The sequence below is a fragment of the Ophidiomyces ophidiicola genome (genome assembly GCF_022830035.1).
Source record: "Ophidiomyces ophidiicola strain CBS 122913 chromosome Unknown scaffold_17, whole genome shotgun sequence".
NCBI lineage: Eukaryota > Fungi > Ascomycota > Eurotiomycetes > Onygenales > Onygenaceae > Ophidiomyces > Ophidiomyces ophidiicola.
In genome coordinates this window covers 250,372-262,846 of record NW_026054657.1, presented here as the reverse complement: position 1 = coordinate 262,846, position 12,475 = coordinate 250,372, and the positions used below count along the sequence as shown (strand labels likewise).

Here is a 12,475-nt window from a genome sequence, read left to right as displayed (position 1 = left end):
AAGGACAATTTAGCTTACCCTTCTAATGATCTCCTCCCCCTAATAAAAGGCTTCTGTGCCCCTCTCTGAATAAGAATTCGTGGATTTCGTTTACCATTTGGGCTAGATAATATATTTAAATGGCTGACTTGAATGCTTGCACATAGAAAGCCTACAGGAAGATTCATTTACTTAGAGTGTCATGATAGCCTGACATGGTAGCCGAAATTTTGTTTTGCATGCATACAAAAGATTATTCAAAAGTACCTGTGTGCGTACAACGTATTGAGCATATCAAGGAATTAAATTTCCGTGGAGATTCATAAAATTACCTTTTTATGGCGGAAATCTCGAATGACCCTAACATGTATCAGCATCGAGTTTTGCGAGATAAGAGGGGCGTCAAGGATCCATACCGGCCCATTTGTTGAAATCAAAAATTTCGATGACTCCTTGCGGCTCAAACACACTAATATCACCACAGCAGCTAGTATTTGACTCCTTGTCGTGATAAGCATTCAAGTCACGGTGTGTGGGAGTAATAACGGCGTCTGTTTAGATGGTTAGCCAAGGTAATTTGGATTCTCCTGGCCACACTCAAGTTACCTTTGAAACCAGCATTAAGGAAATACTGTCGATACTCTGATACTAAAGAGGCACCAGCTATACAGCCAACGTACAGAGCCATGCTAGTTCTTATATCTGGCGGTAGCAAGGTTTTTGCAAGGATATCGCTCATGGCTACGCGGCCACCAGGTTTAAGGAGTCGAAACATCTCATTGAATACAAGTTGCTTTTCCACGGCTGGAACTAGGTTCACGACGCAATTGCTAATGATGCAGTTGGCAATACCATCGGGTAGGTTGACGTTGGTAATAAGGGACTTAACGAAGGAGACGTTTTCTGTTTGGGCAGTGTCTTTATTTTTGTTTGCTCGATCAAGCATAAGCTAATTTCGAGCTACTAATTAATAGAGATACCATATTTCAAGCCACTAGAACAAGGGCTTTACCTGATTTATGTCGATCCCAATGGCTCTCCCAGTGCTGCCAACCTTTTCAGCTGCGAGGAATATATCCATCCCGGCACCACTTCCGAAATCCACTACTGTCTCTCCCTATCAAATCATTTGTTAGCGGGAGGAGCATTGACGATGTAAGGCATGCCTACATGCTTCAGGTCTGCCAGAGCTACCGGGTTTCCAGAGCACAACCCCAAGTTTGCACCCTTTGGAACGTTCTCAAGCACTACCTTATTATACCCAAATGCCTCTGCAATTTTTCTATTGTATTCGCCATCAGGTCTTTTGGCAGCTAAGCTGTTGTAATATTTTTGCACATTTTTATAGATTGCATCCTTGTCCATTGTGCCTTAGGAAATTGGTCGCCTTAGCATATTCTGCTAGATTCAACAAGAAGGATTTATGAAAGACGTAAGGTAAGCCCTGGAATCCTATTATATTACTACCAACACTGGTCTGTCCGTGAATCTGTCGGAGAACACCAGACATGCTCCGAACTAGACATGCTCCGAACTCCGTTCGCTACCAGAAGAAAATCGCAGCCAGTCATAATCCGGCAGTGACTCTCCAGAGAGCAAACGGCATATAGATGAGATCTAAAAAAAACACTTTAATACTCCGTACATGATGCAGCAGTTGATTACCCATTCCACTGATAGTCTCTATACAAATATCGCGAAAAAAAATGCAATGAGTCTCTCAAGCACTTTGTCGTTCGACAACACTTTTGACTGCATTCTCCACGTCTGTGCTGTCCTGCACAGTTCCCATAACCAAACTTGTTTTCATCCCTTTTCGTAGTCTAGAGACATGGCCCTTTTGCCCCTTAAAAGGTCTGTAGTTGAATTGAAGCAGTTTTGTAGCTTCCATATCATGGGCGTGACTAAGTTGAGCCAACTGCATAAGTTTCTGTTGCGTTTGCGGTGAGAGGGTGGTGGATGGTTTGGATGATGGTTCTTGAGGTGGTGCAAGCTGAGAGATGAAGATATTGACCGTGACAGACATGGTGCGCGCGAGACTGAGAAGTTGAAACGGGAGGAGGTAGAACGTATCTAAGCCGAGGATTTTCGAGAGCCGATCAGGAAGATACGTAAAGGGCATAAAAACCCCATGATGATGTGTGAGGAGAGACAATTCGAGCGTGAAAAGGGCAATGAGAATATAAAATCGCCACTAGTCTCGTTTCAGTGGCCATAAGAGAGGAAACCGAAGAAGACAAAACTCACGTATTTTCCCCACGGCGAGAACCAAAAGGTATTTAATATTACCAACATTCCAAGCCCACCAGCGTACTGGGGTAACAACGCGAATAAACCTTGGTAGAGGAACTCTCTTACAGTCTTAGCATTGCTTCCTTCGACCACTTCCCTACCAAACCTATCATATACAAATCTTCTTGTTGGGTCAAGTAGCGTATCCTGCGCCAGCTTCAAGTGAACAAAGAAGTTCGCATTGCCCGCGTTGTCGAAACCGCCCTGTTTATCGGGGTGGTGAAGTGCCGCAAGTCGCCTGAACCGGGATTTGATAGCGCGATCATCCGCTGTAGGAAATAACCCCAGCAGCTTGTAGAAATCATCCTGCGAACGGATTCGATGATAGGCTTCATAAATTGTGTAGAGGAGATAGCTCGTTACAACCACGATGTATATGCGTCGGTAGTGGCGGGCATAGCGAGGAGTGGAAGGATGAGGATGCGGAGAGCCAGCACGTATTGTGATACGATAGTATATTGACTGAAGAAAAGATGTGATATACTGAAGATAGGTTAGAAAAGATATCTGGAGAGGAATTGTGCGGCTTACGCGGGGAAGAAAGGCCCAGCCGGCAAAGGAAAGAAGAGAACCAAGAGCATCTCCCATGTCTGCTAGCGCATATGGAAGAGTATTGTGGGTGAATGAAAAGAGAAGAGAAGGGCTCTGTCCGGCATCAAGCACTCAATTCAACTGTTGATGGAAGCGTGGAAGCCGTTGTTGGAGAGCGAGAATGAAATAAGCGCGCGTCTCGCAACTTTAGTTCCCGCGAGCGTCAAACCCAAAAACGGTCGCAGAAAAATTTGTTCTCCAGACGAAAAACTCGCGATTCAGTAGCCCGGCCAGCCTATTTTCATCAAACAGAATGGAACATACCTCGATATCCTCCCCCGTTAAGAAACGAAAGCACAAAGATGATGATGGGCATTCTTCCAAAAAACGAAAACATCACGACGAGGCCCTCGCTTCGACTCCCAAAAAGTCTAAGAAGGACAAACACCGAAAGCACAAAGACGATACGAAGCCGACGCCCTCAGAGTCGCAAGCCCCGTCTTTTGAATCTATAGAATCATCTCCTTTCCATCTCGTTAAAACCACCTTATACCTCTCTGTCTCGCCGATTTGTATCTCTGATGAGTTCGCTCTCTCCGGACTATTGTCAGAGCACATCACACCGCTATTATTGACATATTACCCGCCTGTTCGGGGGGTCGTCCTCGCCTTTTCCAACCCATCACTGTCTTCCTCTCCTTTTACAGTGCCAAAAGACGCCCTAGACCCCACAGCACTCACGCTCGCCGTATCAGGCGGCGAGTACGGTGTTCTATACGTATACCTCACAGTTACTCTGCTTGTATTTCGCCCAGAGCGTGGCCAGGCTCTAGAAGGTTGGATAAATGTGCAATCGGAAGGGTTTCTTGGTGCCGTCGTCCATAACCTTTTTTCCATTGGGATCGATCGAAAACGCCTCCCTCCAGCCTGGAAATGGATCGCGCCCGGCCAGCAACCTCCTGACAGAGTGCCGGATGAAGAAGATTCCAACTTTGATATAGATAAGGATGGCTTTCGCCCTTTGACGAGCGGGGAGCATATTCCTAACGATTACGAGGATGAAGCATCTGCGGCGACAGGATATTTTATGACAGGCTCTGGGAAACGGGTGAGGGGCATGATTAAATTCAGGGTCAAGGATGTTGATGTTATCCCGGGGAGTGAGCATGATAAAGGGTTTATCAGCCTTGAGGGAACAATGCTGAGCCCCGAGGAGGAGGCAAAGCTGATTACTGAAGAGAAAAGAAGGGCTATGCTATCTCAGAAAGGTGTGGTTGACTTTTCAGTGAACAAAGGCGATGACGTGATGGTGTCTGGAGGACTAGTTGGAGAACACGCGGCTAGCAAGAGCGCTACTGGAAGTACAGAGAAGACTAAGAAAAAGAAAAAAAAGTCAAAAGATTGAATATTCTGTTGAGGTGTTATTCTTTTTTCATGCTCGAACTTCAAGCGCTTGGATACAGGAGAATTTTGTTCGTGGAAAATCATACCAGGGCGTTCAGTTTGCGAATTAATTATGGTGTAGATTTCTTCTTTATAATAACATGGCTGCTCCAGCTGAAGGCTTACATCTTTAGCGTTCCAGGGAGATCTAGTCCCAGTATATCCACACCTCTCTGCAAGTCTCTTTTACCTGGCATATTCCCCCTTCTCATTAGCTCCGCACACTTGGAGTTCAACGGGTCCATATTCATGCTCGCCGATGCAACAATGGTATCGCCAAGCGTGTAGAAGGCAGCGAACTTGAAGTTGTCCGGGTCTCCAGTAATAATAACATCGTCCCATCCGTTCATCGTATTTCCACAGTATCGCAGCTGCTGTCCTAGGGCTGACCAAAAGATAGGAATAAAGGGCTTCGGACGAAAATCTTTGGGAGGAGAGGCGAGAGCATTTGCTAGTGTGAACCCGACACTACGTCCGGCATTTTGGGCAACGTCCCAGTGCTCAATGCGGACGTGAGTTTTGCCGCCTTGACCAGCACCAGGTCCGCGATATGGATATGTCGCGATGTCACCAACAGCATAGACATCCTTCAGGCCATTGACAGCGAATGACTCGTCAGTTTTGAGAGACCCATCTTGCTCCAGTGTCACTGCCGCGTTGCCTTGAAGAAATTCAGTGGCAGGAGCTACTCCAACGCCCAAGATAACCAGGTCTGCTGGGAGAACTGTGCCATCTTTCAGGTGGACTGCACCGACTTTTGATGAATCATTTTCTGCTGGCGTTGCTTTATCCAGTGAAGTCGACATGTGGAAGGTAACTCCTTGTTTCTCAAGGAGTTTGCGGAAGATCTGGCCGACATCTTTGCCCATGACACGCTCCAATGGGGCCGATTCCATTCCCACAATAGTGACTTTGTTGTCTTTTGATAGGCAATTTCCAACCTCCATGCCAATGAAGGAGCTGCCAATTACAACAATGTTTTTGTTTTTATCTCCAACAGCCTCGAGAATTTGCTGGACGTCCGTTGAAAAACGCAGGACAAAAACGTTCCCAAGGTCCTTAATACCAGGCACAGGCAACCGTCTGGGCACTCCACCAGTTGCCAATACAAGCTTTGTGTATGGAAATGACTTCCCCGACTCCGCGGAGACCACCTTTTTCTCAAAATCTACGGCGGTAGCATTATCGAAGAGAAGGTCGATACCAACAGATGAATACCATTGAGCCGGCCTCAGAAGGATCTTATTAGGGTCTGGAATGAGTGCTTTAGAGAGTTTGGTCCTATCCAGTGGAGGATTTGATTCACGGGAAATCATCGTTATCTTGCCCTTGAATCCCTGGTCCCTAAGGACTTCAACAGTTCCGAAGGCAGCACTTCCACTGTTAGATTCCAAGGTTAGCACAATCCACTATAGTATCGGCTCTTACCCAATTCTTACCCTCCAATTATAACCACCTTCTGATCGCCGACAACGCTACATTGGCTAATAGGCTCTCGTCTGTAGCGTTTCAGGGACTCTGCATCTGCTTTAACATAGACAGCAGAATCTTTCTCGAACACTTCAAATTTTTCCAGGGCGTTTGGTGCAGGGGCATCTTCGATATCACCCGTCGTGACATTAAAGCAGGCTACATGGGATCAAGAAATATTAGCCTTGCTCGTTGAACCAATGTTAGTGGAATTTGAATAATGTGTATACCTCCATGCCACGGACACGTTATCCTCCCATCTGGAGTTAACACGCCCTTTACTAAAGGAGCACCGTAATGTGTGCAATTTGGCGTCAAAGCATGAACCTGGCCATCCAGTTTCACTAGCAACAGCTTTGTATCGCCGAGATCTTCGATGCCAACTTCTTTCTTTTCCCCGTTCTTCAAATCTAGTGATTCGATGTCTTTAAGCTTATAGGTGGACGCCATTGCTCTAACAGGACTGGAAGTGCTACTGACAAACCTAGCGAATCTAGAGTATCTATGAGAGGAAAGCAGCGCAGTATTCTGCAAACTTTTCCCTGGGATATTGGGTCGGCTATGAAACGCCTCGGATTGCAGGACAGGAATCGGGATGGAGAGCTGTGGTTGAAGAGAAAGACAAAAATATCTCCTGGAACAAACCGCAGAGTGAGATGCGGGGCGCTGAAGGACGCGGAAGAGGGGGTACATCTTATCCTTGCTCAGAGGTGAGCTAGTTACGGAGTACATGCCGTAGCATGGACTCGGGTGTTCCGACTGTTGAGCCTGATAGGAACAGAATTGCAATTGTCCCGAGCGGGTTTCTACGCAGGCTGGAGAGGTGAATCGAATAGCTATGCGGTAGCAGCAGCTCTACATAATATAGGCATCCAGCTCTGGTCGCATTGCCGATGCGGCAGCTGTTGTGATCCTCGTGGCTTCCGACTCAAAGGCCAGGATGGCGTCATTGGAGGCTAGCCTCAGCCAATGAAGATTCTTTATTTGTCAGGCTCTCTTCCAAAAATAGACCAGTTAGGGCTTATTTGCCAAGCCCTTTTTTGGCCCATTGCGGAGCATGTCATATTAGACAGTATGTACGGAGTACGGAGTAAAACACCAGATGGTTGGCCGGGTCTCATCTTACTTGGTTGCTTAATACATTGTTCAGCAAGGCCTTTTAACTTTTGGTATTAGTTACAAGTTCTTCCGTAAAACTCCTGAGGTACGAAGGAAGAGCAATTAGAATTGAAGGAAGTTCGCAGTTGAAACAAAACAAAATCTAGATTCTCTGACAACCCCATTGCATAATTTTTGCACTGAAAAGAGCAAAAGATACTTTTATGGCAATTTATATAGTATCTTTTACATCTTCATTTTTAGTTTATGCAATGTCAATAAGTCCCATGGTGGATAGATTATTATCACATATTTAATACTTTTAACATACCAGGAATGCTAACCTCCCATCCACCTAAGTTATCTCCAACACCATTGCAAACTCGAAAGCTAATTGCCAATCGCCTTTTAAGGTCCAGGCTTGGGGCTATTGTTCCACAGGTATGTTTTCTGAACTTGCAAGCGGCCAATGACATAACTCATACATGAATAGGCATACCGACATGAATGGATAAGGAGTGAAACGCCATAGAATATACACCTGACATTTGTGTTCATGCGTCGGACCCTAAGGACTAGATAACACTTCTTCTTGTTCTGGTCCTTCGAGGTTGCGACAATTTGTCAGTATTTCGATTGATTGAATTACGAGTCCGTCTATAGCTGCTTGTTTGCTTTTGAACCCAACCAGAGCCATTGGGAAGACCTTGAGATTTTGCAAAATCACCGTCACTACCCCCGGGAGATACAGGATCACTTGAGATAGTAAGATCAACAAATTGAGAGCCTTGGACGATAATTTGCGGGTCTGGGAAGTGGGCTTGAGAGCTCGCAATTTCTGTTTTTATTTTTTGGGAATTTTCTAATTGGTTGACTGCCTTCTGCGGCTCTGGAAGTTTGACGTCGTCCTCGACATCTCCATTGTTATCGTCTGAGAACTGTGGAGTGTATTGCCGTCGACGGGAGGACGATAGGCGATTTTTTCTAATTCGAACTGGCGGTTTCCCATCAACCGATTCACCAAGACGAGGGGGGGCGGTAGATGAAACAATGGCATCTAGAGGCGGAGAATCACTGTCCTCAAAAAGAAGGCGGTCGACTTCATAAAATGGATTGGGAACCATTGAGCCGGACGAGTTAGGACGGTCATTCTCGGCTTCCACGGCAGATGGGTGTATAGTGCATAATAGTGATCCAACCTGGCGCTCAGGATCGGGCTCTTCTTGGCTCTGCGACAGCTTACTATGAGTTGTAGCATTCCTTGATGATTTAAGTTTTGATAGCTGGCTTCCATTAGGCGCACCGCTATCCGGTACTGTTGTATCCAGATCAGAGATGTAATGAAGGCTGTCTTCAGACGGCATAGATGGTACTGCATGCTCTTGCTGGGCAGAATTCTTTACGGAGGATGTTTGTGTGCCAGGAGAGGGTTTGTGACAGACGTCCTTCTTGATCGGAGCAGAGTTACTCGGCCGAGGTGTGGCATCTGGGCTCCGTGGTTCATTTGTTTCGTGTGGAGGACTGCGCTCGAAACCATTAAAACTTGGTGATTCAATAACTGGAGTGACATCTTCTGCTTGCAATTCGGGACCATTATCATCTTTGCCCGTTCCAGAATTAGGGCTATCAGCGACGGGAATTGGTTCATCGAGCACATTTAAATCCGAATCAATCGCTGATCTGAATCCAGCATCGTCTATTATCTGCGAAATGTCACGTCTTGTTTGAGAAGATATTGGTGGAAGCTCCGGTTCCTCGGCGTTTTGGTGAATAGATTCAGGGATACAGTCAGGTCTAACTCGCGAAGATCATTATTAGCAACTAATCCAAGGTTGATAGGGGGGATAGAATGCACAAACATATCATTCTCTTGAGTCCCGTTCACCATTATTGCGCCTTCCAAATCTATAGCCGGTGCAGAACGCAGCAATTTTGGCTCTATCAACTGATACACTTCCATGTCTCTGATACCATCATCGTCGCCCTGTTCGTCTTCGTACCCAGGCATTTCGAACCCTGAATAAACTCTGGGCTCTGTTTCCTGGTTTTCTGGCTTTTTTTCTCTGTCTCGCATTGCTAGACGGAGTTGAACGTTGGACGCGTCTATAACTTGTTCCACTATTGCAGTACGGTAACTGGAGACTACGGGTTGCCAATTAGTCGTCTTTGACACTTCTAGCTGCTTGAATGCTATGATAGCACCGACTTTCAAATCATTCTCAGTGGCAGTCTCATATGACGACAAACCCTCATATACCGGAAGATCCTCTTCAGTCTGACCTAGGCCTGGTTCAATGGCATTTTCATTAGTTTGTTGTGCGGTATCCGACTGCTGAATATGTAACTTTTCAGTGGCAGACTCCATGACGGGTTGCAAGGTTTCCTGTTTACTTTTCTCATTACTCTCAGTATCTGAGTAATTAAGTATAATGTTTGCGTTTGAATATTCTTCATTTTCATACGGTTGCCAGTGATCATGTTCCTCATCGTTACGAGACTTTCGCTTTCGTTTTTTACCTTTGTTAAATGACCCATTGTTTCGCCGTTGTCGAATCAATTTTTGACTCTCAGAATCCCATCGTTGTACAAAGGGAAACGGCGGCGGAGGTATCGACACATCTTCATAGATGCACTCAATAGCTTTGACATTTAGAAAATCTTGCCAATTCTCAACAGGCATAAGAGCGTGGGACTTCTCTATGGGCTCTTGGGATTGTTGCTCTTTGATAGCCACTTTGCATATTTTCAATTTCTCTGTTAACTGTGCTTTGAGGCGTTCCGCGTCACCCTTGGTCTTTGGGGTTCGTAATCCAAGAGATCCAAAAAGGAGGCGTCGGGTATTAGCTAAGTTTAATTTGACGCCATTTTCAGGCAAAGGAACATCAACAACAGAAGCACTGGAGTTCATCGGGGAAGGGGCAACTGCAAAAGTTTGTGCAGTGTTTTTTTTCGTGTCAGGATTGATACCTAAGCCGATAGCTTCGATACTTTCTAAATACTGATGATGCTCATTCTCTTGCTTTGCGAACGTAAATGGTGCTGTTTCGTCCGTTTGTGTAGCGGGAACTGGCATTTTGGGCCGAGTTTTCAACGCACCAAATTCATCCAAGTTACGTAAATCGTCGAAATTAGCATCTTGAGGTAACACACCTGCCGCTTTCATTTTTGCGAGTCTCTTTCGTAATTTAGTTCGTAGGTTGCTATGTCTTGTCCTGCGAGAGCCCGTTCCAGGGGCGTTATTGACCCGGGGAGTAACAGGCTGGGTAAACGGGACATCTGGTTTAAGCGGCCGCTTCTCTTTCTCAGGCACAGACTCGCCGGACTCTGAGCCCAAGCCATCTTCACTGCTTGAGGAAGATGATACTGAAGATGACGACGACGATTGGCTTGTTCCAGAAACGCTGGTTGAAGATTTTAAGTCAGAACTTTCTGTTTCCCCGTCTTCATGAGCATCTGTTGTTGCAGAGCTCAATTCGCTTCCGCTTTCTGAAGATTCCGATCCAGAAGATAATGAGATATATTTTGATTCGTTTTCAGTGCGATATTCCTCTGCTCTATCGAGCACACTAATTGGGTATACACTTCCCTCCAAGTTAGGGCTTTTGGTACAGGATTTCTTCACAACATGCAGTATCTCTATGTCGTTTTCGGAGAAAGAAGGCGACTTATGGTTTAATGGAGTGCTAGCTTTAGTAGAGAGAGCCTCGTCTACTTTCCGGAGCCGCGTATTCTCATCTTTCTGGTGGTCCTCGGATTGGATTGGTTCCGCAAGAATTACTCCATGTACAAATTCCGTTTCCCGGCCTTTGGGTGGTAGAATTATTGGTTCGAAGGGTTCTCTCACTGGAATATCATAATCCCATTCTCTTTCTTCCAAACGTCTCCTTTTACTCCGAGGTGGAATACGAATCGGCGGACGACGGGACGCAGCCCTTTTAAGATATTTCTTCCCAAACGCTACACCATCAATAAGATGTGTTCCATCCGTGGCAACTTGGTGGCGGCCAGTAATGTGTCGCGCTTCAAGCTCTTCGTAGTGTAACGGCCGAATTCTTTATTCTGGGTATTAGATACGAACTCCGATCATTTCCAATAATGCAAAACTTACACAAGTTCATCACCATCTCTCAACAAATTTACAGTCTCCATAAAATGCAGGCACTCAGATCCCATTAACTCAACAACATAGTCCTCCAGGCCCCAATGTCCACAGTCACTTTGCTCTCCATGATAATCGACGCGGGTTTCAAGAGGAACAACGTCATTCACATCTGCTAGGAGCTGCGCGATTGTGTACCCCCCCACCGTAGACAATGTGGTCAACGCTGTATTGAAACTTGTACTTGCGCTCAATGTGCGTCCGGCAGTGGGTGGCTGAGGCGCGCCTAGGGTAAAGGATGATGATGCGGAGGGCTGGTGAGAGAGGCCTGGAGAACGCGAGGGCGGAGTCCATAGGATTCGAATAGTAGGGAGCTCGTGGCGATGAATAACCAAATGAAGGCGCATCTTTGCAGCAGGATTCAACTGGATGTTACATCTATCCAAGTATGTAATCCATCTCTATACCGTTGATAGCAATCCACGACGGCGTTCCTCTTCAGAGCATAGGTACTCTTAAGACCAACACTGCCAGGCAATAAGGTAAAAAGTCCTGCAGCCAATTAATATCCTAGTATAAGTCAAGGGTACAAGCCAGACTTGATGGTATATGACAGCTGAGGCGATGGAATAGTTAATGGCTCTTTTCTGCCGAGAAAAGCGTTTCTCCCAAGAGAAATCGTGTCGGCCTTTCCGCGTCAAACCTTAACTAATTAACTTAGTAGCTAGTGTCAACTTTCAACACCAGAAACAACACTGGGCCACATTGCTCCATATACCATCCTATATAAAAGGCATCGCAACTCCATTAGTTTATCTTCCGCTGTATACTCTAGAATATCAGCTTATATGTGCTCTTTCCTATTGGGATATCTCACGCCGCCACTCCATTTTACTGTCTATAATACTATCTGGTTCTCGATTTGTGGCTGCACTCGAACTTGCTCGACTCGCTGATGCTGTCGAGCTTCTTGGAGCTCCCTCTTTCTTCTACGTCGATACATGTAGCCGCGCACTGCCTGAAAAACATCTACGACCCACATGAAGAAGAACGAACCCCTACCAGACCAAGATCAGACGTAGGCTCTAGCCAATATGTGTCAGGCAAGTTCTTACCCTATCAGTCCACATAAAACAACACTCCCAAACCATATATGATCATTCACGGTATCCCTCCGTTCTCCTTGTCGATAACGATGGGAGAATGCTCGCAGGGTGAAAAGTATAAATGTGCCTCCTGCTGCACCCATTCCAAGGAAATCGAAAAATATTAACAGCCCCAAGGGCAGTCGACTTTTATTTCGTAGTAGCAAAAACATATCGCAAGATGCGTGAAAGAGCCATAAGATGAGCTACACGACTCGTTCAATTGGGCCGCTGAGTTAGCGACCAGAAACACTGATAAGGAAATCCTATGCTGAAAGGCTTACGATGACATAGTAATATATTAAAGACCGTCGCGCACGTAGGTCGCCAGCAACTGCAAAGAGTATACCCAGAGCAAGGCCCAATATGTTAATCATCCGAATCAGGATCGCGGTACGTCGTGTCGACGCCGACAGTG

General features: G+C 45.9%; 5 protein-coding genes across 5 annotated transcripts; 1 reads left to right on the top strand and 4 right to left on the bottom strand.

The window, feature by feature from the left end:
• Window positions 1-381: 381 nt before the first annotated feature.
• Window positions 382-1,344, bottom strand: LOZ57_004314 (uncharacterized protein; the record flags this gene model as incomplete). Its single annotated transcript, XM_049253358.1, has 4 exons — window positions 382-530; window positions 586-928; window positions 992-1,096; window positions 1,150-1,344. 4 exons carry the CDS (start codon window positions 1,342-1,344, stop codon window positions 382-384), a joined length of 792 nt encoding a protein of 263 aa, XP_049107704.1.
• Window positions 1,345-1,699: 355 nt separating this feature from the next.
• Window positions 1,700-2,859, bottom strand: LOZ57_004313 (uncharacterized protein; the record flags this gene model as incomplete). Its single annotated transcript, XM_049253357.1, has 3 exons — window positions 1,700-2,173; window positions 2,227-2,754; window positions 2,803-2,859. 3 exons carry the CDS (start codon window positions 2,857-2,859, stop codon window positions 1,700-1,702), a joined length of 1,059 nt encoding a protein of 352 aa, XP_049107703.1.
• A 256-nt stretch (window positions 2,860-3,115) lies between these two features.
• Window positions 3,116-4,207, top strand: LOZ57_004312 (uncharacterized protein; the record flags this gene model as incomplete). Its single annotated transcript, XM_049253356.1, has 1 exon — window positions 3,116-4,207. The coding sequence occupies one exon, from the start codon at window positions 3,116-3,118 to the stop codon at window positions 4,205-4,207; it is 1,092 nt and encodes a 363-aa protein (XP_049107702.1).
• Window positions 4,208-4,367: 160 nt separating this feature from the next.
• Window positions 4,368-6,165, bottom strand: aif1 (Apoptosis-inducing factor 1; the record flags this gene model as incomplete). Its single annotated transcript, XM_049253355.1, has 3 exons — window positions 4,368-5,625; window positions 5,685-5,874; window positions 5,946-6,165. The coding sequence occupies 3 exons, from the start codon at window positions 6,163-6,165 to the stop codon at window positions 4,368-4,370; spliced, it is 1,668 nt and encodes a 555-aa protein (XP_049107701.1).
• A 1,223-nt stretch (window positions 6,166-7,388) lies between these two features.
• Window positions 7,389-11,319, bottom strand: LOZ57_004310 (uncharacterized protein; the record flags this gene model as incomplete). Its single annotated transcript, XM_049253354.1, has 3 exons — window positions 7,389-8,607; window positions 8,673-10,865; window positions 10,922-11,319. The coding sequence occupies 3 exons, from the start codon at window positions 11,317-11,319 to the stop codon at window positions 7,389-7,391; spliced, it is 3,810 nt and encodes a 1,269-aa protein (XP_049107700.1).
• Window positions 11,320-12,475: the final 1,156 nt, after the last annotated feature.